This window comes from Ruditapes philippinarum, unplaced genomic scaffold (assembly GCF_026571515.1).
Source record: "Ruditapes philippinarum isolate M1 unplaced genomic scaffold, ASM2657151v2 ctg2705_1_1_1_1, whole genome shotgun sequence".
Lineage (NCBI taxonomy): Eukaryota > Metazoa > Mollusca > Bivalvia > Venerida > Veneridae > Ruditapes > Ruditapes philippinarum.
The window spans coordinates 8,549-34,132 of record NW_026865715.1 but is presented as its reverse complement, the minus strand read 5'-3'; the positions used below and the strand labels follow the sequence as shown (position 1 = coordinate 34,132).

Sequence of the window (25,584 nt, the reverse complement as noted above, 5' to 3'; positions counted from 1 at the left end):
ACAGAGATTATGGAAGATATTATAGAGGATACGACGAGTCACGTGACAGGAGATCGCGTGATACCAATAGTCAGCGAAATGGTAGATTTGGAAGAGATATAAAAAGTTATGACTCCCGCAGACCACATGGCTTTTATGATAGATACTAGGTCAGATGCGGGTTTTGGAGCCCGAATAGTTTTAGCAAAGATATGGACTCAGAAAACTATACATTGAGAAAACAGTGCCTTGATCATCTGAAACTAGACATCGTATGCATCGCTGAATGGCATTTAAGAATAAAGAAATCTTGCATATTGACGGCTATAAATGGTACGGAAGTAACCGGATATCAATACACAAACAAGCACCAAAAGGTAGTGGCGGCGTAGGAAGTTTTGTGAAGAAAGCTTTATATGAGAAATATAACATTAATATACTTGACATTGAAACTGAAGATATACTTTGGTTAAATTTGAAACACGGAATGTCGAATGAAAACATGCGAATATGTGTATGTTATCTGCCTCCGGCCAACTTGATAAGAGCAACGAATGTAAATGAATTTTTTGACACATTACTAAGCCAAACATAAGAATATCAAGATGGTGCTTTATTGACAATTGTAGGTTACTTTAATATTTCGTACTGGCAAGCATGAAGACTACATACCCGGAGTTGACAATATTCCCGAACGAGATGCTGTTGATTATTTCTCGAGCCCAGTACAGTGACGCGCTAATTGATTTTTCTTTTAGCAGTAATATGTGCATATTAAATGGCAGAAACTTTTTTCCCTGAAATGATTTAACGAGTGTGTCTTCAAAGGATTGTCGGTAGTCGATTATTGTATCGTGCCATATGAACAATTACACCGCTTGAAAGACATTAAGATGATAAGAACTAGTGATTGATAAGTGAAGCAGTTGACATCTCAACAATTGAAATTTTAAAATACTGACCATTCGTGCTAACGTGAGAAAATAAAATTGAAAGAAAAGATAATCACTTAGCAGAACAAGTGCAAAATTGAAGAAAAAACAACCTTTGTGAAAAACAATAGATCAAATATACCGGACATATTTATGAATGAACAAGAAACACATATGAAATTATTAGACATCATCCGCGCTCTTGAACGAGATCAGAATTAACAGAAGTGCATCGACAAATCATACGAAGAGTTTGTTGAAATAATGAATGAACAGAAGAAAAAGCACATTAACCCCAAGACAGTGACTATAAATCCTAAATATAATAAGAAACGTCGTATAAAGAAACCATGGTGGAATGAATACTTAAGTTCGCTTTGGAATAATATGTGCATGAAAGAAAAAATGTACACTCAATGCAAAAGTCGATAAAATGTGCAGAAAAGAAAAAAGGAATATTGGTATGAAAAGCAGGGAAAAAAATTAGCTAGTAAAGTAAAAAACTCAAAAGATTTTTAAAAAAGATTGGCAAAGTTGGAATCGCGTAAAAAAAAAAAAAAATACGATTCCCATGAAATTGAAAAAAATGATGGAAAAATTTCAGTCATCGACTCAAGAAGTTTCCCAAAAAAATGGAAAAATGCGTTTTAAAACTTATTTAGTGGCGAAAATCAGCCTACTAACTATTCTCCAAATAAATATTCATTTACAAATACACATTCAAAAAATAATGACCGACAATGTCTTAATGAGGGAATAACAATAACAGAAGTTTAAAATGCTATCAATCACTCAACAAAAACAAAGCTGTTGGACACGACAATATCCCGCAGAGACCATACGAAATTTGCCCTGGCAACGATTTTTTACACAAGCTTTTTTTTGCGTGTTTTGCGTCAGGAAAAATACCAAACGCGTGGGACCATTGGTCTTATCCACTCCCATGCTTAAAAACCCATCCGCAGACAAAAGTAATCAAAATCAATTATTGCGGAATTACAGTTACCTCAGCAGTATATAAGGCATATTGTTCGGTGTTGAATAATAGGCTCGTTGAATGGTGTGAAAGAAATGAGGTTATATCAGACTCACAAAACGGATTTTCAGACGAAAAAAGGAGTAACAATTGATCAATTATCTACCTTAACAAGCATTATCAGTTTTTGTAGGAAAAAAATGAAGAAATGAACTTTTGTGTGTTACGTCGCTTTCAGTAAAGCCTATGATAAAATCGATAGACAAATATTGTGGAACAAAATAAAAATATTGGAATCAGAGTAAATATGCTAAACGCGTTTAAATCATTATATATAAAAAATGTGAAATGCGCTTACGGTCAATAATTATACCACAGACTGGTTCAACGTTGATATTGGGTCTTAAAACAGGGATGTCTCGCTATCTACGACGGCCTTCAAAATATACAATAAATGACTTGAGTGTAAAGCTTGATCATATGAATATAGGAATAAAAGTCGATGGAGAAAAATATATGTCACCTATTATACGCCGATGATTTGGTGCTTATTGCTGAAAATGAAATAGAACTTCAGTCGCTTATGAATGAGCTTGCAAACTGGTGTATTGAGAACAGAATGTGTGTAAACATTGACAAAACTAAAGCCATGCATTTCCGTAATCCATCCATCCTGATAACAGAGTATAATTTTACCTTAAATGGCAATATCTCGGATTGATGCTTAATGAAACTTTAGATAACGCAAAAATAGCAAAATACGTTGCTCAATCAGCTACTCGTGCTCTCGGTCTAATTATCAGTAAATTCAAACTCCTCATAGGTTGAATGCCGTATGCAGTTTGTACTAAATTATACGACAGTATTGTGTGGCCAGTGATCAGTTACGGAGCAGCAATATGGGGAACTCGAAAATACTCAGCGATAAACGCAGTTCACCATCGTGCCTGCAGATTCTTCCTTGGTGTAGGCAAATATACTCCGAACGACGCAGTTACAGGCGACATGGGATGGCTCCCCCTCGGATAAGACAATGGCGATCTACACTCGGACATTGGTTTAGGTTAAATAATATGCCATCCTCAAGACTTAATAATCATGTATTTAAATGGTCATATAGTATACGAAACAAAATGAAAAATTGGTGCTATGGTATAGATACAATTACACAAAAGTGTCTTGATAAATCTTTAATATTAAACAAATACTATAGTCAGTCTGAGAGATCAAATTTTATGAACTTATTTGCAAGACAAACTGTTTCTGGATTTCAAAAATGATTGGGGTCAACGAGAATAAATTCAACTACTGGTGTTAGTGGACGAAAAAAGGCAACAAAACTAAGACAATATAAACTATTTAAGAAAGAATATTAAACTGAACACTAAATGTACCAGTCTGAATGATAAAAAAAGACATTATAGGGCCGCATTATCTAAATTAAGATGTGGAGTTGCTCCTCTAAAAATCGAGACTGGTCGTTATGAAGCTTTACCAGTTAATGAGAGACTAGTTTTAATTGTAGTAATAGCATTGAAGATGAGCTACATGTCCTGGTTAAATGTCCACTTTATTCGCAAATAAGAGAGGCGCTTTATATCGACATATGTAAAACTAATGTCAGATTTCTAATGTATAGTGATAATGTGAAATTCATATATTTGCTATCAAATGAAAATATTGTAAAATATTCTGCCAAAACCTGCTTTTATATATTATGTGTGAGGCGCAATTTATTATATAATGGCTAATTTTTACTCTGTACATATGTATCATAGTCAAAATCAGAATAATAGTTAGTATGCGTTTGTTTTATATGTGTAATAATTTTATTGCCACCATATATTTCAGCTTTTAACAATATTTTAGTATATTAATATTGTTTTTAAATAGGTTTTTATTTATGATCATGTTCTTAGTCTCTCATAACTCTTTTAGAGTGGTTTTATACACGTATTTCTTTTATAACTTTGTTATATTTGTTAATGTATGTACAAAAGTGAGACTTAAATAAACAAATTGACTTGACTTGACTTGTTTATTTTTCTATCATGTCAAGGGCTTTTTCTATGGTTGCTATAGAAGTCACTAGTTGACAAATGCAGTCCATGAACAAACTCAATCAAACTTTGAATTTAAGACTTCTGCTTTTCGCTTCATAAGTATTGAATAAAGTTTTTTCATTTCAATCATAAAAAAAATATAATCAATATTTATCAATTTTACCTAAACAATTTCTGAAGTTCCATTTCCCATTATAGAAAAACCCTGTTGCTTTTCTAGATTGCCAAAGTTTTGTGATGTTGTATTGTGAACAAGGTATTGATGGCTTTTCAATAGTTAGTTTTGCCTTGTCTTCGTTTCCTATCGAGACATTTAATCTTTGTTCCAGTGTCGGTTGGCCTCTATAATGCAAACAAAATATAAGCAATTTCAATTATATTTGTTATCATGATATATTGATAATAAAACTGTACTAAGTAAATTATTTCTGTTTATTTGTTACATATTCTGCTTTAAATTTCACTTAACATTTACACAGAAATCATTGACTGAAGTAGACTTGGCTAATAATTTTTGAACGGACATATGTGCGAAATACCATTTAAATACCATTTAAATATTTGTAATTACTTAATTAAAGATAATCCCCTATAAACCTGGTAGATAAAAACAAAGATCATCAAGGAAGTTCAATTCAATGAATGCATCCAGCAAGTAACATAGAAACACCGGCAGGAAACCCAGCAGATCACTGACCTTTTATCATTGCCAATACAATCAAGATAAAGTAATTCAACAACTAGCAATTTGTGATGCACAATAGTTTAGTATAGATGACCAATAAACTAACATTTCAAATGGTTAAAAATGTCGTAAATAACAATTTCGATGAATTACCTTTTTAATAATGTGTCCTCACAATCACTCAATTGAAGTTCAGGATAAGGTGTATGCGTGCGTACTTGCTCCCAGTCTTGGCACAGCAAATGTTCATCCTTTGGTTTTCCACAATAAAACGGCATACCGGAGTTCATATAAGTCAAGTTACAAAGTTCTGTATAATTTGTGTTCTTAATCAGGTGTGTATGGTTCGGATGACAAGTCATATCTTCTTGGTAATTTCGACTTTTGAATAACCCATAAATGTTTCTCGTAGCTAAAACCTGGAAGTTAAAATAATTTCCATTCTTATATCTATAATAAAAAGTAACAAATACTAATTATGTTTACATTACAATAAAGGATAATAATTAGACTGTCCTTGTTTGGATTTCATGTCGATTTTAACACATAATTCTTGGTCATATCTCGGCACCGGCTTTCCTTGTAAATTAATCAGTACTTACGTTTTTGTCGCAACCGGACGACTATTCATCTCAAATTGTTTATTAATCAGTGGTGAGAGAGGCACATTACCAATACACTCAATATCCGAAATCAATAGTGAAGGAGAAATTATACTTCGCATTAAGTATGATCAAACCAGAAATCTTTAGATTTCTTACTATTGAGCTTAGCGGGCAAAAATTGCAACCCTTATTCTTTTAACATAATAGGATATGTCATAGGTATAAGCATAGGTGTTTACTGTACACTGATTATAGGATTAATAAGACAATATCTGTACAATATGTAAAAATTGGTCATTCATTGTAAAAGATTTAGATATGCTTCCTTTTGATAAAAATAAGATGTTGAATGACGCATTAATAAATCATATTGCTCCGTGAAAAGATACACAGGTGTAAATGGCTTTAACCGCAATAAACTTAGAGTAGTTTTGATACTGAACTATATAATGAAATTACAATTACCATATTGTCATAGGTCAAACAATGTGTGAGATTCACCATCTGGATTTAAAAAATGATGTAAAATATTTTTTTCAAAAATGTTTAGAAAGAACAAGTTCTTTAAAAATCAGCAGGACCCACAACCCATGCAAACTATATGTTTCCGTTTAAATGAATTCTCCTAAAAAGGGGGTTCTGCATACGGTATTTAATAAATTAAAAGCAAAAACTCAATCACTATTAATCAGTGAACGCTTGTGAAAGAATTTATTCTATACACAACTTTTAATTGTCTTTTTACGGGACGTCAGGACTTTAATTTAAGCACAATGTTGTTGTTTTTTGTCTTTATTTTTCTTTTCAATTAATATACGAATAATTTATGTTTAGGTTATAGCCAACAGTTGTATTTCTGGAGTATAGAACATACGGAACACTGTACAAATCATACAATTTTACAATTTGCTAAGATTGCTGCTTTGACTGCTGATAGGTTTACAACAGTCGTTGAATATTTTCTTTACGTATTGTTTTGACTGGAAATTATCAGTAAATATAGAAAAGTCTATGATTTTGGTATACAGAAAATGTTTGTTATTTATCCCGCCATGAAAAATAGACGTAAAACACCAAACTACAATCTGTTAATGGACTATCACAAGTTGGATTACATTTTTTTCTGCTAACTATTCCTGTAAAAGATGACTAGGAACAATGCTTATAAAGCTAAAGTTATCATCATTGAAACATTTAACCCCTATGTCTTGTTAACTGTTGGATGCTAAGATTGCTTCTGTACGGCACAAAAATTTGGAGCCGTGAATATATGTGTTAAACTTATGGAAAAAAAATCAGTTTTATGCATGTACGAGATATATGAATGGAACCGTACCCTTTTGTATTGCTGTTGTCATTGGTGAATGTTGAATATACCCAATGGATATTTAGCAAGCATACGCTGTATATAATTTTGATTGAGAATTCCTTAAATACCAGACTAATGGCATGTTAAGATATCATTTAATGTTGATTTATGATATATAGGATGTACAAATTCGGTACTCTACAGTTAAACTGTTCTTATATAGAAATGGTCCTGGTTAAATTTAGGAAAGCATTTATTGCAAACAAAGTTAGCTTAAAAACAGATGGATTTAAGGTTTAAAGAGCATGGTTACAAGACTAACCATGCCAATGGCATGTAAATGTATAACTTACTTCCTATATTATTAGTATTTAGTTTTTTTTTCTAGCATGAAATTACCTTGATAGTGTTGCCATTAGGAAATTTAGATGCAGTAAAATCTAGATCGACATTACTTCAAAATATTTATATAACTTAAATTGTGACCAATGATATTTCAAAAATGTACCAAACGTGTAACCCTGTTCTTGTTTTTTTTTCTTGTTTTAGGTTTCTTTTTATAATTTATACTCTTCTCAGTAATAAAATGTACAAACATAAGATAACTACATTACAAGTAACACATATAACATATTCTTAAATATGTAAGAACAAGATAAAAACGCACACACAAAAACAGCACACATACATCTCGGGTACCATTAGTGATACGTACTCGTATAAGAGTGACCTTATTCATGTATTAAAAAGCAAAAAATAAAAGTAAAGATAGTGAAAAGAAAATAAAGAGGAACAAAAATACAGAAGATACATCTTCAGTATTTGACTATATGTTAACTTAATTGTTTTTATTCGTGAAAGATACATGTTTTCACATGTTATAGATTTTAAATGATTTATCAATTGAAAGAGTGCATTTACAAGTTTGAAAGAAAATGTTGGGTGTTAAAAACGACACAAAACGATTTTATTTATGGGGAATTAGGTCGTGTATCCTTTAAAAATGTGCATTTTTCAAATATTAAATATTGGTTAAAGATATTATGTTTGGGAACAAACAAGTATGTCTTCATAATTTACTCTTTGTTAAAAGATTATTTTGAACAACATGAAAAAAGGCGAAATTGGTCTTCCATGTTAAAAGATTTGTTATGTTTACTAGGTATGTTGATGTATGGTCATATCAAGGTGTATCTGATGATAAGATATTATTAAATGACTAATTTATACATAACTGGAAACTCAAGATTATCAAACTCTTGTAGAGATTTGTTTTAAAGAAATATTTCTTCTTTTAGATACCAACCATATCCTGACTGTTTTACTGCAAATAAATCCGTTCAATCCTTAAAACGTTTGAGATTGTCCTCTCATAGACTAAAAGTAGAAGCTGGTAGGTGGGAAATCCAACCAGAATACCCTTCAACGATAGAAAATGTTCAATATGCAATACTCTTGAACATGAATATCATTTTGTTATTGAATGGTCATTGTATACAGAATTAAAAAACATTTATTTACACAAGTTTTGGAAGAGTCTATGACATCTAGACCCCTTGACACCTCGACCCCTTGACACCTCGACCCCTTAGACATCTCGACCCCTGACACTTCGACCCCTAAGACACTTAGACCCCTTAAATATACCGGACATTTCGACCTCTTGATTAATGTATTGTTATATTGGGAAAGACCGTGCTTTTTAAAAAATAGAAAAACAAAGTTATGACTAGGTTAGAGCATTTTCAGCCGTTTATTAATCATTTATGTATATTATTTACAAAAAACAGTAACACAAATAAATATGCATGTACACACATTACATTGAAATAACAATACATATAGTACGCAGACACTATCACTCTCTTTATATACACATGTATGTAATAACTACAATATTTACAATATATACACTTTTTGAAACTGTATTTTTGTATTTCTTATTGATAATATTTTCCAATTACACATTTCCTTGTCTGAATGATTGATCAGGTGTTGCTTGATCTGCAGGAGCGTCAAAGAAAATACTACAAGTGGACTGTACGACGCTTAAACGTTTACGTGCCTTGTAATAGTCGATTCTACTGATACCTGCAAAATACAAATTTTAAATATGGGGGTCAGCTTCCGTAAATTATTACGCAGTCAATAATTACATTTCCGTAAACTATTACACACATAGAGGATATTGAAATAGTGTAGTTTAATACTTAATTTATTGAAAGAGTTGAATAAAATCATATTATGCGAGCCTCTGGTAAATAAATTTAGTATTGTATCTACACAAATATAATATTCTATTTATCACATATCTAAAATAAATACAGTAAACTGTTAAAATAAGTAATTTTTAAATGACGCGTCTATAGTGTAACGCCAACATTAGCGCGCTTTAACGCTATGTTTCTATATAGCGCAAATGACGTCACGTCAAAGTGTTATTACACTATAGTCTGTCCCACCAAATTTGAATATTCCATTTTTTATTAAATATAATAGTGAAATCATTTAAATTAATGTCATGTTAATCCTGACATCAATATCTCTAGGCATGTTTTTCATTTTTTCCATAAAGTCAGTAATATGGTCAAAATGTTAAAATTATATTTGCTCCCGTTGACTTACGTTGTAACCTGACGTGACGCCCATTTCAAAATGGCGGCGCCCATACAGACGTCATTAAGGGTTCGTCTCACAATTAGCGTGAAATGTACTCGGTAATTATAAAAAATTGATTATTCTTATTAACTTACTGATCAATAGCTGAATGTTATTTGAGTACTCTTCAAAGTGGAGGTAATGCATTAGGTGGGTCATACCTTAAAATGAATCAAAGTGCTGCAGCACTGAATGCGAAGGACATGCAACCGGAGAGACATTAAGGGTTTTTTTTTTTAGAAAAAGCAGCACAAAAGATATAACAGAGAAAATTTGTTCCATACAAGTTCAAGATTTGTAGAGCAATATATTTTATGTGTCCCAGTCTGATATAATTCAGATTTTCTACTTTCAAGCAGAACAAGTCCAAATATTTAAATACAAAATGAAATTTATGCCTAAAAACTCTGGTCAAACTTGTAAATCAGTGTACTTATCGATTTATTCCAAGAAATGATATGTAAATAGGAAAAAAACTGTCAACGAAATATTTCTAAAATAAAACCATGCAAATAAACTTCAATCAAAAATCTGGATCAACATAAGTGTAAATGTCATGCCATTCAGGAGTTTCAAAGTCTACGGAACTGGATATAAACTGGCAATGAAGTGATCTTCAGAATGCGAATTTGTCATGACGTTTATAAAGATCTATTTCGAAAGTCATAGGGATTCTATTCAGCTTAAAAGTAAGTGCAATTTCTAGATCTACTCCACAGACTCGATGATCTTGTTCAAGTTGTTGCTTGTTATTCATTTTTTAAAGTTTTTTATCATGCATTGCAACGAAACTGTTACATCTTGTAGATACAGCTTTGTAAAATAATCATGAAACGACCCCGAGAACATCATGTACATTTTAGAAACATGACACGTGCTTTCTCCCGTTCATCTTCAAATGAAGAGTACAGTAGGGTGAACGTTTCGGTTGTCAAAAATAGCGTTTTTCGTGCGTCCGTTTTTCGTGTAACGTGCGTGCGTATAGCGTGCAACGTGCGTTTGCTGAAACGCTTACTGGCGACAACACAGCAAATCATGCGGTGTCCTAATGAAACATACAGGACATCAACTTAAATCTACGTATTGTGCCAGCAATTTAATCATTACTGATTCTGGAAGCATTTCCCTTAATGTTATCCGTGGTAGAATCCTGTGTTTTTAATCTGTTTTCGTGACTTCTGTCAAAATAGTTAATTCCTTTATTTTACACTTAAGATTATATAGTTCGATTGTTTATGATGCAGCCTCACTTAATATATAGATTTGCCTCATAAATCCATCTGAATTTAATTGTTAGCACTGTATATTTATGACAATTTGCAATGCATTTTTCAATGTCGGCCATGTTGGACTATTACGTAGAGATTACGTAGTGAATGCAAGGGATAGTTCTTTATCCGATTGCGCATAAAAAGGAACACGTTACCCTAACTATTTTACTTTCGATATTAACGCATGATAGCTTATAAATATTTCTAAAAATCATTTGTTGAGGATGTGACAAAAATTAATTTCGGTGCTAGGTTGAGTGCATTTCAGTTCTTACATAAACCACGGATTTATATTACAATAAATATAAATCCGTGCATAAACTCGTTTAAAATACATTTCTAGCTACCATATATAGCTAAACGATCTCTAGACATGTAGCTAAAGTTGTTAAAAACTTAATATGATTACGATATTTTAATAAAGGTTTAGAAACGTTTTCATTTTGCGTGCGTTTTAGCGTGCGTATATCGTTTAGCGTATTTCGTTTAGCGTATATCGTTTTGCGTGCGTCTGCGTATTTCGTTTCGTTTTGCGTGCGTATAACGTGCGTTCGTATAGCGTGTAACGTGCGTGCGTTTTTTCCAGAACGTGCGTTTTGCGTGTAAACTGACACGTTCACCCTACTGTACTTCGGCAATGGCTACGGAAAATAAACAACATGCAGAGACTTGCCGTAGAGAAATGAAACTTTGCTTTTACAAAAAAATTAGACACTTTAGAGAAAAATCCTGAAAAATCTCGAGGGTGACTTTTTTTTAATTTTACAAAATAAATTTAATTTTTATTCAACGTGTGTTTATTAATTCATACCAGGAAAAGTTCATTTCCATTTTTAATGGGACAGACTCTAATAGTGTAATATCGTTTTTATTACATGGCTTTATTACACTCCTGCGCCGCGGTTTATGTGATAAAATTCAATATTTCATTTAGTATAAACGTTCATTGCCAATGTAACATTATTATGTCTTACAAAACAATAAAATGATGTTTACAAATTTTAAGTTATTATTAATACGGCTTTCGTATGAATTATATGTAAATGGAAAAATGAAACATTACTCACCAGTGTTGCAGGTTCTGTGTTGCACCTTCTCACAAATGTCACATGTGACGGCATGTTGTAAAGGACGAACAGTCTCCTTGCACGTAATACACAAAACGGACATTATCATTGAATCAATGAATATAATTATGACAAAATTTAATATACACACAAAAAGTAAAGTCTGTAATAATATTCCTTCAATTATTTATCAGGCAATATTAAAAGGAAACACGCTTAATATTAATAATTTAAATAAAAACTAAAATGTTGTAGAAAATACGCGTTTTTATGTATATCTTTACAAGTTTGAGTAAATCTGGGACATAAGCTTATAGTCTCAGAGTAAATGATATTATTAATAAATGTGTGTAAATAATTAGCAAAGGCTTTCTATAACATCAAAGATCATTTGTAATGCGCGATGTTATATATGTAATAAAAAATGTTATTTAATGCGCTAATGACGACATTATAAATTAACACCATTAAATTAAACAACGGGACTCTAATTCGATTTTAGTCCGTAATTAAACAAATGAAGTCTGTGATTTGTTTATTAATCACCAAAATTAGATTTAAAAAATGCAATTTTTGCAACTGATTTTTCAGAAAAACAAATAAATTTAAACAAAAATCTTTAAGATTATTTATAAGTCTTACAATATTTTCAAAAAATATTTACGGTTCTTTTAAAGTCCAACATTTAAAACAGGGGTCGAAATGTCTTGGTCAGTAGGGGTCGAAAAGTCATCTTACAAGGGGTCTAAGAGTCAAGGGGTCTAGATGTCATCTTAATATCCTAAGGGGTCGAGAAGTCAAGGGGTCTAGATGTCTTACTTGCCTTGCACTGTGCTCACCTCGGCGTTCTAAATTTTCTTTGGACGCCCTGAGAACGCCACCCTAATGTGACAGGTGTTTAATGATTTTTATTCACCCATAAAGTTTTCAGTTGATATATGTTATGCTTTTTGAGTAACACACCGGGCAAAGAAATGCTAGATTTAAGAACGGGTGGAGACTATTACCATTCTCCTACTTCAAAAGTATCATATTACTAGTATAAGACACCTACCTGAGTCCTTATACGGTAATTTGTCGCAATTATTTCTCTTGGATAAGCAAGAACTACGATTATTGAAGACGTTCCTGACCAAAATGCTTCACATGTCACAGAATGAGTACCATTCATATTGTCGGTGACCACACAGGGAGCGGATGCTTGCAATTGTTTGTTCTCTATCGTTCCTCTTAATTGATCTCCTCCAAACATTATTCGTTTACCATATCCATCCTTCATTGTAACAAGAATGGTGATTTCATCACCAATATTGTATGGTTGGTCTTTATATTCTACAAAATTAAATACATGTACAGTTTAGAATTTTATAGACGTGCAATTCAACTTTATTCCCAGTTAATTCTAATTTAAAATTTTAAATCATATTTTAACGCATAAAGACGGTTTGTCTTCAAGTGTACTTTCATAATAATATTTAAGTAAATAAAAACAGGAAATTTTGAGTTTAAGATAGCCAATTTAGACTGAAACCAGCTCTTAAACAATGTTACCCTTCATAAACATAACATCTGATCTGATATATACTCCATGTAAATTATCATGTTTTGATATGACCACTGTCCGACAATAGTTTTGCAATAATCTAATATTCAAATAGTCCATAACAAAAAGCTTCCATTCTTAGAATCATTCTCATTTATCAGTTTAAGATAACAATTTTGTACGATGAGTTTTTAAATGGTTCTAAACAAAATGAAACAGCAACAACGAAGTGATTAAACGAGAGCGTTCTAAGGGAATATCGTAATTCTTTTTTGTCATTATTTATATTCAATAAAAGGTAAGTTTATATAATACTGATCAAATAGCTCGGATGATTTTACTTTTTGCAAACAAAAAATCGTAAATTGATGTTTTATTCGAAACAGTACTCACCTATAAAAGACAGAGAGGAATGCTTTAACGATGCCGACAGATTTACATCTATGCATGGTTTAATTTTGAGAGCTTCTTCCTCCAGTATAATGTTATAAAACCTTGCACCACTAGGGTCACTCACGTCATAAGAGTAACGCTTTAAACTACAAACAAGAACAACTTCAGAAAAATGATATTATGGAGACAAATGAACAAATTTTGGATAGCATTCACTTGTATCTAAAACTCATAGACGCTACGTTATATAATGTGCCACCAAAATCAACTTTAGTGTTTTTTTCTGTTTTTTTTTTCCTGTTTTTTTTTTTTGTTGGGTCCATTTAAGGGGGTAACGCATATTTATATTTGCCCTTATCTGTTAGTCCCGCTTTTACACTGACATGCCCTCACTTACTTCTATAATAGGCACTAACAGATCTAAATAAATGAGCTTTAGTATTTTATCAACCAACAACGCTCGCTTAAGATATAAGAACAAAGAAACAGATCTCTTATTATTAAGTGCCTTTGCTGTAAGGTGAAGCGGCGTTAAATATTTCATAATTGCATACATAAATTATAATTTGATGTAAATTTTTCACGAATTTACCTTAATTCTGGTTCCCATGTTACCGCTGCTGCCGGAAATAGTCGAATATGGAAGCTGTATACTAAAGTATCTGTGAACATATAAACCATCAACAGAATGGCTAATACTACTATTCCGATCACGTATTTCCACACATTTCTGAAAGTAAAAGGTAAAAACAACAAAACAATGGAAAACATAAACTATATTGTATACGTAGCGTCCGTGGCCGAGTGGTTAAGGTTGTTGATTTCAAACCACCGCCGCGGGTTCGAATCCTGACAGGGACTTTGGATTTTTTCATGTGAGGATGCTATCCAGTTAGCCTACGGAACGTCAGAGGTTTTACTCACCTATAAAAATGCACGAAAGAGCAACTGAGGTCTTCCTCCACCAGTAAAGCTGGGACCTATACTGTGTCGGTAAGACGTAAAACCCAATCAAAACAGACACATATTAAATACATAATGATAATAATACCTGTAAGATTTGCTAAATTATATGTAATTATGTAGTGGATAACGAACACGAATTGAAATTGTGTATAAAGGTAAAAGATTGAGTATTGTTTTGTTTTCTTTTCCTTTTGCCACTTCAACTATACATTTAACTGTAGAACAGTAACATTGAATTTTAAATAACTCATTCCGCTCAAAGGCTCGTTTATTTCCAGTAACAATAATTATGATACATGTAATTCTGACATAAATATGAGACTTTTTTTCTCGGGACATTTATTTTCTGTTCCCGAAATATAAATGTCATTTAAGGTGTTTTGTTTATGCCTATTTTGAATAATTTACATATTTTATTGTATAATGCTTCAGTAAAAAAAGAGATTTTCATTTATTTGACAAATGTGCCTAGATGTCGTCAATAAAGAAATAATCAATTTTAATATTTGGAACAGAATTAATGCATTTAATCTCTCTCGTTTGATGACATTGTAACTTGCATTTTGATTGATTCCATCTTGCTTTATGATGTTTAAACTTGCAGTGTGCTTGATTCCATCTTGCTTAATGATATTTAAACTTGCAGTGTGCCTGATTCCATCTTGCTTTATGATATTAAATCTTGCATTTTGCTTCATTTCATATTACTTTATAATATCTTAACTTGCAATTTGTTTGATTCCATTTTGCAATAGTTCATTCAAACTTGCATAGTGACTCATTCTTTCATTGACTGATAACTATTGAGTTTGCATTAGTCATTTATCGTACTGTTTTGGAATATTAAAAATTAACCGTCATACATTATATGTATTATCTACCTTTCTTCATGCTCTATAAAAACTATTTTATTGCTTGGGGGACCATACGCCGCTTTTCATGGAATGGAACGGAAGTGTCACATTGAAGGTTCCATGATAACCGCCGTATGAACACATCTGCGGATGTTTCTAAATTCTAAATTTTACTATTTCATGTTTAAATGTTGAATTCTGCTTAAGCCGGTGCTAAAGGGCGTGGACGGTAGTATGTACTTGACAGTACCGTCCATGAACAGGCTCAAGCAAACCGAGCCTGCAACATTTTCAATTTTGCCGTGTTGGGCTTTCTTTAGGGATTCTGTATTTATCTATTTTTCGCTTATTTCAATTATTCAGTGTATTTGCTCAATCAAACTCGATCTCTTATGTTTGACTATCTGACCTTGTATATTATACAATTTAAACAATGTCTAGCGATTGTGAACCGTTCAGGGGCGAGCTATCAACGGATTTTTCCGTATTTCGCCTCTTGTCGGAATTGTCCGTACAGAAAATGTGGTGACAGTGTTCTTTTGCGTATATATCAATATGTACCAAGCACTGAATGTTTAAATTGCCCATTATCGATGCACAGCATTTATATTTTGCATTTTATTTGTGATCAATTAATATATTGAAGAATATGAATGCTAAGACACAGGGATAATACGTTTTGATCTGATATAATCTCCTACGGCTACTCTTCTCCCCTCCCTCCAGTCCCTGTTACAACCCAAAATAAATCATTTAAATTCAATTTCCACCATTAATATTCGTAACAACAATAATATGACACTATTATACAATTTTCATTTTACCTCTATATAGCATTAGTTATACAAGAGTAGCAACTCCTTCGCCCTTCCAGTGCTTTAATTCTACCCAAGTTTACATTCAATGTCATAACTCATCCAAATCTCTATATATTTTCAAAAAGTTGTTCTCAATCTATAGAGTATATTATTATCCCTCACTTTTATATGGTGGGAACGTATAATTTTACATCTAGTTATATCTATAAAAAGTAAATAGTGTTTTTTAAAACGCCGAACATTCTTTACTTGTTATTGATATAACTAGAAACTAAATGTAAAATGGTAGCTCAATGACCTAGATTTTTTTAATCGTCATTGTTAAATGGATAAATAAGACATGGTGTTCTATTGATATAACATCACATCAATTTCACATTGTATAGGAAAGTCAAGTCTCCCTCGACTGAAACTTTTCTTCAATGAAAGACAAAACAAAATATGAATAAATCTGCTGTTCTTTACTTCTTGCTCGATCTTATTATGAAATGCTATATTTAACCGGTTTGGACCGTTGATATTTAATTAAGGATGTTTTTTCTGGCTTTTTTGTTTGTTATTTTTCCTGATGTTTCACTTATCTACAAACTTGATAATAAGAATTACAATTATTTAGCTAAAGTTTCGTTTAAAAGAAAATGTCTGTTTATTTAAGGTGACCTCCCCATTCTGATGATATCCTGAACTAATTATTTCAGAAGTCAAGCTTTATTTCATAAAATATCATGATCAGTCATATGTCCGTCTGAATGTCCGATCGACTCATCATTTTATAACGTGGTAAATTTCGTAAATCTGGAGGCATGCTGATTTAATGGTTAATTGCTAACACTAGTTCATATGGAACGCCATAACTGCCTTATAAACACACATCTAAAGTTTTTATTTCGTTTAAAGAAATTATGCTGTGATTAGATATATGGTGATGTCGTTTTGATAGATAATGCTGTGGTTTTGATAAATGTTGATGTCGTTTTGATAAACGGTGCTGTCATATTAATTTACGGTGCTTTCAATTTATAAACGGTGCTGTGATTTCGATATATGGTGATGTCGTTTTGATAAATGGTGCTGTGATTTTATAAACGATGCTGTGATTTCGATATATGGAGATGTCGTTTTGATAAATGGTGCTGTGATTTTATAAACGGTGCTGTGATTTCGATATAGGGTGATGTCGTTTTGATAAATTGTAATGTCGTTTGATAAATGGTGCTGTGATTTCAGTATACGGTGCTTTCATTTTATAAATGATGCTGTGGTTTTGAGAAATGGTGATGTTTTTATAATATATAGTGTTGCTGTCGTTTTGATAGATGTTGCTGTGGTTTTGATATATGGTGATGTCGTTTTGATAGACGCTGTCATATTAGTTTATGACGCTTTTAATTTATAAACCTTGATGTGATTTCGATATATGGTGATGTCGTTTTGATAAATTGTGATGTCGTTAGATATTTGGTGCTGTGATTTCAGTATACGGTGCTTTCATTTTATAAATGGTGCTGTGATTTTGATATATGGTGATGTCGTTTTGATAGATGGTGATGTCATGTTTGGTAGATGTTGATTTCTTTTGTATATATGTTGATGTAATTTAGATGAATGGTGCTGTCGTCACTATTTAGGAGAGAAAATGTGTAAGCGGTCGGAGAGCTCAGTCGGTAGAGCCACGGTACGGTATTCCGAGGGTCACATGTCTGAGTCCCGGTCATGCTGCACATTTTTCTCACACTGTGACTGTATATAGCTCAGAGTTAATTTCCATTGCTCTGTTACCCTGTGAAATTCGAGCACAAATTTCAATATAGCAGGGGAGTATATCTCGGTTCAGAACTTTTCACTATTTAGTGGAGCCTTAAGGAATCGCTGTAAGTGGTAAGGGTCACAGGTCCGAGTCCCGGCCATGCTGCACATTTTTCTCACCCTGTGACATTTAGATAGTTCAACATCATCGATATAAAGATTGACAAAACTATATTAATCATGATAAAAATCATTAGCATTTATAGAAACGACATCACCATATATGAAAGCCTCTACACCATATAGAAATATGATAGCATCAAAATTAAACACCAATTACCATTCGTAAAATTCTCAGCATCAAATATAAAATAGCAAAACCATATATAAAAACCCACACCACCATATATAATCAAAGGGCTGCAAGCTCTGTGGTATTTTCTGATATTTGCAATCTAAATCGTACTGTATATTTGTATGTATTTTCCTGTATAAGTTTATTTTTATGTAGTATAATTCATCTTGCAAGGTACCAGGGTTTGCATACGGAATTTTGCATAACTAGAGTTGCATCAAAAAATCATTTATGTTCATTTTTTATGACAGCCACACTTTATCCTTGCATATCATGGCTACTTCCTTAACAAATATTCTAAAATAAGATTTTTTTAAAAAGTTGCCTCGACTGGGCTTTTAACTCGAGACCTCTCACTCACTAAACGAGCGCGTTACCCCTGCACCATACAGGAGTTATACAAACTAGACCTGAATAAAATCAAGTCATTCTAAATTTAGAACTTCCATTGCATTTCGGGTTTGTAATCCATATTAATTTCGAGGTATTTTGTTCAGGATAAATCTGTTGTTTAAAATTGAAGTAAATAATTTAGCGAAAATCTTCTAGCCCAAGCAGTCCGATATGTAGAATCTATATATTCCACTACTCGGCAATCAGGTTTATTTGTGTAGCATTCTGTAATCGACATCGCTAAAAATAGCATTTTCATTGAGTGTAATTTGTGATTATGCATTTATTGACAATTCTATTTTAAACTTTGAATGCGTTGTAATTTGTTGGATACTTGTAACAAAATAAAAATATTTCTTTCTTTTAAATCGCTTGTTTTAAGCTGTTTTGGGAACTACTTAATTGTTGTTAGGTTTGTCGTGAAACTTCTGTGTCAGATATTGAATATCAGCTTTCTATTTCCTGATCTTCGATCAGAAAATACAAAAATGACGCTAGATCTACTATTTACCAAAATAACAGCACGATTTATTAAAACCACAGCGCTACGTATTTATTTTGGATAGTCACGTGATAAAATGGCGCTAGGTTGAAAATTTTAAACGTCTAAAAATGCTCAAAAATATTATTTTTCTCATGAATTAACATAAAATGTTATTTTTATGTGATAAGTTCCAAACTGTTTTATGTGATGAAATGCATTTTGATATATTGTTACGTATATACACAAAAGATGATCTCCCGTGATCTTTCTTAACTCATCACACGCTAAAACGTTCAAATAATGAAATGGAATGTACTTGAAATTACTTGTTTTCAATCGAATAAAGCTAATGGAATAATTTTTAGTGGAATAAATGGCTAGTGACAGTGTTTCAGATAAAAAACGGAAAGCTAGTGACAGTTCTCTTATAAATGATAGTGAAATTCCAACTGGACGTTAACTTATACTGGAACACCTGGAGGGATCGCTGTAAGTAATATTTTACAGGAAACAAACTCTATTCTCTTAACACAGCTTTTTATTTAAGTACACTTTTTAAAAGCGTCGTAGAGAATGAAAATCATAGGTAAACAATCTGACTTATGCTGACATGTTGAAATTTTTAGAAAATATTGACAATATAATACTGCTAAAAAGAATACTAGAGAAAATAAACATGACTCTGTTTGGAACGTGAAGTAGATCACTTTGGTTTATTACTGTGCCTGAGAAAGCAGAACCTACCGACTTTAATATTGGAATTGTTTCATCACGGGTGCATGATTTGGAAATTAAAAATAAGCAATTGAGTGATGATTTAGCAGGCGCGTAGCTAGCCTATAAAGAATGTGGATTCAAAATAATCATCCCCCCCCCTGAAAATTTTGAAATAAATGGTGCAATCTGGTGCGTTTTGGGGCCTCCGGAGAGCTTTCTTGACCAACGAAAATCCATTTATTTTAGCATAAAAATGGAGATGAATAGCTTTACTTTCGTTTATTTCAACTAGTCTACATTTCACAGCAAGTCTAACTTGCGGCCTTTGCTGGCCGCAATTTCGTTAATGATAATATCAATATCTATTTCAAGTACTCAGTCTCTGCCAAACGTGTTTTAGCTTTCAAAGAGGAGCCTGGCATAATTACCACACTGAATAATATTTTTTTGAAAAGCTGTCGGCCTTTGCAGCTCATCAAAGTCGGAAGTTTTCACGCGCCGCATTTTCGCTAGACATGGTCAAACTCAACAAACAGACCGAAACAAATGAACACTAGGCATACATAGTATTATTTTAGTTATAATTACCTCTTTTCTATCGCTGATTCTGCTGATTACTTCTTTAAGAACTTGATGTAAACATTTGTTTACATTTCGAAAATACGGCGCGTGCAAACTTCCGACTTTGAAGAGCTGCAAAGGCCGACAACTTTTTAAAAAAATACTACGGTATGGTGTACGATTTAGGCTATATGATTTATAAAGTATTCAGTGTGGTAATTATCAGATCTGGCGAACGCGGCTGAATTTCAAACCACATTTTCTTACTAAAAAAATTTTTTTTGGTCAAAATAATGTGGATTCAGCTGCGTACTCGCGTATAGGCAGCTACGCGCCTGTTTAGTGTATATGCAGTCTCAGTCAATGAGAAACAACATTGCGTTTGGCAATATTGACGTGACCCCCTTGGAGGAATCGGAAATTACAGACCCTTTGGTGCGCGATTTCAGAAAAGCGGAGGAAATTTATTCCTTAGATGAAAGAGGCACGAAGCAAGGGATCCAGGTCATTATATGTTACTCTATTTATAGTTGTATCATAGTTTGGAGACCTTTCTGTTGAAAATGTGTCAGGGTTAAATCGTATACATATACATGCACAGTGCGTTAACTGAAGTGCGGGTATTAGTTACCCGCACTCCAGAGCATGCACATTGATTGGCTCATTTTTACTGGGGTTTACATATTGTGACGGCAGACAAAGGCAAAGCGACAGAAATATCATATTCAGATGTTCGTTCATTGGTTCATTTTTGCCGGGGTTTCATATTGTGACAACAGGGAACGTGTTTTTATGTTTGACTATGATACAAAAGAGAAAGAACACCAAAACACTCGGTAATCTGATTAATACTCCGGGGCTACGCCCCCTCGTACAAATCAGATAACCTCGTGTTTCGGTGCTCTTTCTATTACATAGAAGGCCATACAAGGAGGAAGAGAAATAGGGATTTGCAGGGGATGAACTTAGTGTTATGTGTTATTACCTGGAATTTGAATGGATTATCCACCGAAAAGAAAAGTAATGCTGACTTTCTCAATATTATTGATAATTATAGTATTGTTTTTCTGTATGAAACCTGGTCAAATGTAAATAGTATTATCGATTTAAGTGGTTTTGAAAATTTTAATTTTTATCGTAAATTTCAGCATCAAAAAGCAAGAAGATCTAGCGGCGGTGTTGCAATATTTTTTAAATCACATTTGAAAAATTGTATAGAAATAGTGCAGAATCATTAGGATACAACATTTTGGCTTAAATTAGATAAATGTTTTGTCTTTTTCTATTTTGATACAGATGTTTATATTTGTGCATTTTATTTGCGATGCGATGAATTACCGGTACCAGCATACACTAGTCATAATATAGATCTGTTTGATATAAAACAAGATATATCGTATTGTGTTGGTGAAATATATTTAATTGGTGACTGGAATAGCCGTGTTGGCACTAGAACTGATATTATTGCATGTGATACTGTAAATAATGATATAGATTTTGTTGATAATGTTCCAGACGAATCTCTAGTTCGGGCCTCACGTGATAATGGGTAGATCTATGCGTCTGCTCGATATTTATAAAAGCACGGACCGGTCGATTATATCATGATCACATGATCGGTAATTACACCTATATTTCGAGGCTAGGATCGTCTGTGGTTGATTATTTACTGACAAAACAGTGTCAGTTTTCTAAAATAAGCTCTTTTAAGGTTCAGGATTTTAATTGATTTATTGATCATTCGCCTTTATCTTTTAACTTATATTTATTACAGTTATAAAAGAAAGTCAACCTGAGACTGTAAATGTTGTGTACTATAAGTTGGCAGACGATTTAAGAAATAATTTTAGATCGAGACTTATTTCCAAGTTGCCAGAATTAAATACATTTAATAGTTTAACAAATCATGTTGACCCTAATTGTAGTGAATCGATTGACCTTATGTTCTATCTTATAGCTGATCCTTTGTTTCGTAAAGACATTAATGTTAAGTTTAACGGTAGTGATGTTATATTAGATCAGCCTTGGCTTGACCACGAGTGTGATCGCTCGAGACATTTATACATTAATTAATACGTTGTCTGTTTTTTTACCGTTTTTAATCTAATATAAATAGGGAACAGATATATTTGTACAAGAAAAGATATAAAGCTTGTGTTAAAAAAAAACGTAGAATGTATAAATTTTAAGCTGCATTTAATAAATAGATAAACTTATTTTGCCGTCGACCTAAAAACCAGGCATTTTACAGTTTCATAAACCTTTTTAACAACATTCTATCTCTATAACTCTATCAAGAACAACTCGTTGGCAAAGCATTAAAAACTCTTAATATGTTGTTAATGAAATGTAATGATTATAGAATGAAGCCCAAATTGTTTTGTCAACTGTTTGATTCATTCGAGGTTTTATAAACTATGCGTCTGATATTTTAGGCTGTAGCAAATCTAAAGAATACAAAGGGTATATTTTAAATTTTGTAAAGAAAATATTGATTGTTAACATAAGAACGTCTAATGCAGCTGTATATGGAGGGTTGACAAGTAATATATCCATTGAATATACTAAGACATGTTAAAATACCACATTTCTGGTTTTGCATTATTAAAACAGATAATGCCAATCTTAAGGAAGTTTACAATTTAAGTCTAAATGATTTTATTAATTATAGTAAAACAAACTATGTAACAAAAGTTGTTAAAAATTGTTAAACGTAAATGGTTTTAATTATATCAGGAATAACCCAGAATCTGTTGATGTAAACTTATTTAGAGAGGTTTATAGACACTTTTGTACAAACGAGGCATATTGATAAGGAAAACAATAATGTTTTAGACTTATACAAATATCAAACACAATTTTACATATGAACTGTACTTAGACTTTTTGCCAAGCAATTTAAGATTTCCTATTAGTAAAATCAGTATGTCTTGTCATCCTTTACTTATTCGTACTGACAGGTTTAACGATAAATCAATTGACACGACGCATTTCTCTGTTGATCACTAATCGGTATCTAGCCATGACGTCTACAACATTATTTTTGATAAAATTATATTCTAATCATCTACTGATGAAATCAGGCTGGGGCATATGTATGTGTATGAGTTATATAAGCTAACGGAGGTTGTGGGTGCGAATCCTGATCAAATTATAAAATACAGTTATTCCAAAACATAATTTACGTCAAAAGACAATGTATATACATGTTTCCTTGGAATAAAGACAAGTTTTATTTATTATTCTCTTGTCACCTCAAAATAAAACTACAAGTTGTATGCTGTCATTTATATCAACCATTAATCTTGCGGGTAAAGAAATCGTATTGAAAGTGGGCTAGCTTTGTGAAACCTCCTGACAGACCTGTTAACATTTCACGTTATAAACGTTATATAAATATTGTACCTGTAATTTGATATAACGGAAAGTAAACAGAGATCTTGACGTACTTTACATATTTAACATTGATATGCAACATTTTATTATTTCTTAAAACTCATTAAAGAATCTATTAATATTAATTACATAAAAATCAAGTGAGTGCAATTATAACTATATTTTTAAAAAAAAGAAAGATAATAACTTACAGTGCGAGCTTCGCCATCAGGCAATGTAAATGTATTCTATATCCTATCACTATATGTTTGCGTTTAAACACGGTTTCTATCTCTCCCTTTGAAAACAAGTTTCAAATTTCAAGTTAATTGGCAAATCGACAATGAACATCTTTTTAAGCCGTATACACACATACACTATATGGCACAGACATTTAACATCAGTTTAACTATATACATGTTTACATTTTATACTGATACAATAGAAAAATACAAGTTAAAAGACAACAGTTTTACACTTCAGAGATAAGAGTTTAATTATTTGTTAAGAAGCTGTGACTGTGTTTTCGAGTTACACTTGCAAGAAAATATTGACGTGGGTCTAAAATCAAATATCAATTTATTGATTGTTATTTGCAGATGATGACGCGATCATTTCAGTTTCTAGGTCCGGTTTGCAAAAGTCACTTGATAGTTTACTGTTTAGGAGATTTTCTATATACAGATAAAAAAGATAATTGTATATTAATATTGTGTAGGCAGATAGATGAAGTTGATGCGGTAGATTGTTCAATAAACTGGGCTTGAAAAGTTAGAAACATTCTTCAGTCAGCAGAATTCAATGAAGTTTGGTTTTATCCCGATTCTATAAATATAAAGCTATTTGTACCAATTTTTAGGAATAGAGTACGGGATATTTGTATAAGTTGTTGGAATGATGGTATTCAATCTTCATCATTGTTAGATGTATATAGGGAATATAAGACCACATTTGAACAATCGTTTTATATAAAATATATTGAAAATGTTAAATATAGAAATGTTTTAGCCGAAATTAGACTGTCCTCACACAAACTTGATATCGAGTTAGGAAGACATAATAATCATAATAACATACCAAGGAATGAACGAAAGTGCACTTTATGTAATATGAATGATATAGAAGACGAATTTCATTTTATCCTGAAATGCCGGATATATTCTGAGCTAAGAAAACTATTCATTCCAAGATACTATTATTCCAACCTGAGTATGTTTAAAATCATTTTATTAATGCAAACTGATCGTAAACAAGAACTTAAAACTTTTAACAGTATTTTGGGATGGAGCTTTTAAAATGAGGGAGAGTTTGTTAAAATATACTGACGTGTAAGTTTTGCTCTCTTTTTGATATTGTGAATATGATATTGTACATACATGTATTTTCTTTTGATTTATATTTTTGTCTTCTCAAATAAAAGACACAGGCGCGTGTCTGTCTGTTTTCCAACACACAACAACATATAAATACCAAGATTAGTAGTTTTGACAAAATAATCTTTATAAATAAGTACTTTTTATACGCCCGTTTGAAAAACGGGACGTATTATGAGAACGCCCCTGGCGGGCGGGCGGTCGGGCGTATGGGCGGGCGGGCGGCGTCCAATTTTGTCCTGAGCATATCTCTTACATGTATGGAGGGATTTTAATGAAACTTCATAGAAATGTTTACCACTATGAGGAGCAGTGTCGTGCACATGAACCAGGTCTCTAGGTCAAAGGTCAAGGTCACACTTAGAGCTCATTGAAAAATGCTTGTCAACGGAGCAAAACTTCCACATGTATAGAGGGATTTCAATATTACTTGGCACAAATGTTCACCATTGTGAAAGGCA

At 32.3% G+C, this 25,584-nt stretch overlaps 1 protein-coding gene across 1 annotated transcript; it reads right to left on the bottom strand.

Moving 5' to 3' along the window:
- Positions 1 to 4,093: 4,093 nt before the first annotated feature.
- On the bottom strand, positions 4,094 to 24,080 carry LOC132730065 (NXPE family member 2-like). The gene is made up of 6 exons (XM_060715916.1): positions 23,963 to 24,080; positions 14,074 to 14,211; positions 13,482 to 13,627; positions 12,600 to 12,877; positions 4,789 to 5,054; positions 4,094 to 4,292 (listed from the first exon to the last, which is right to left on the bottom strand). The coding sequence occupies exons 1-6, from the start codon at positions 23,977 to 23,979 to the stop codon at positions 4,094 to 4,096; spliced, it is 1,044 nt and encodes a 347-aa protein (XP_060571899.1). The 5' UTR covers positions 23,980 to 24,080.
- Positions 24,081 to 25,584: the final 1,504 nt, after the last annotated feature.

Excerpts from the sequence above, each read along its gene's own strand:
- LOC132730065 (XM_060715916.1), bottom strand. Across the intron at positions 13,628-14,073 it reads ACATGGGAACCAGAATTAAG|TTTAAAGCGTTACTCTTATG; the intron begins GTAAATTCGTGA and ends TCTTGTTTGTAG. Across the intron at positions 12,878-13,481 it reads TTCCTCTCTGTCTTTTATAG|AATATAAAGACCAACCATAC; the intron begins GTGAGTACTGTT and ends TTAATTTTGTAG.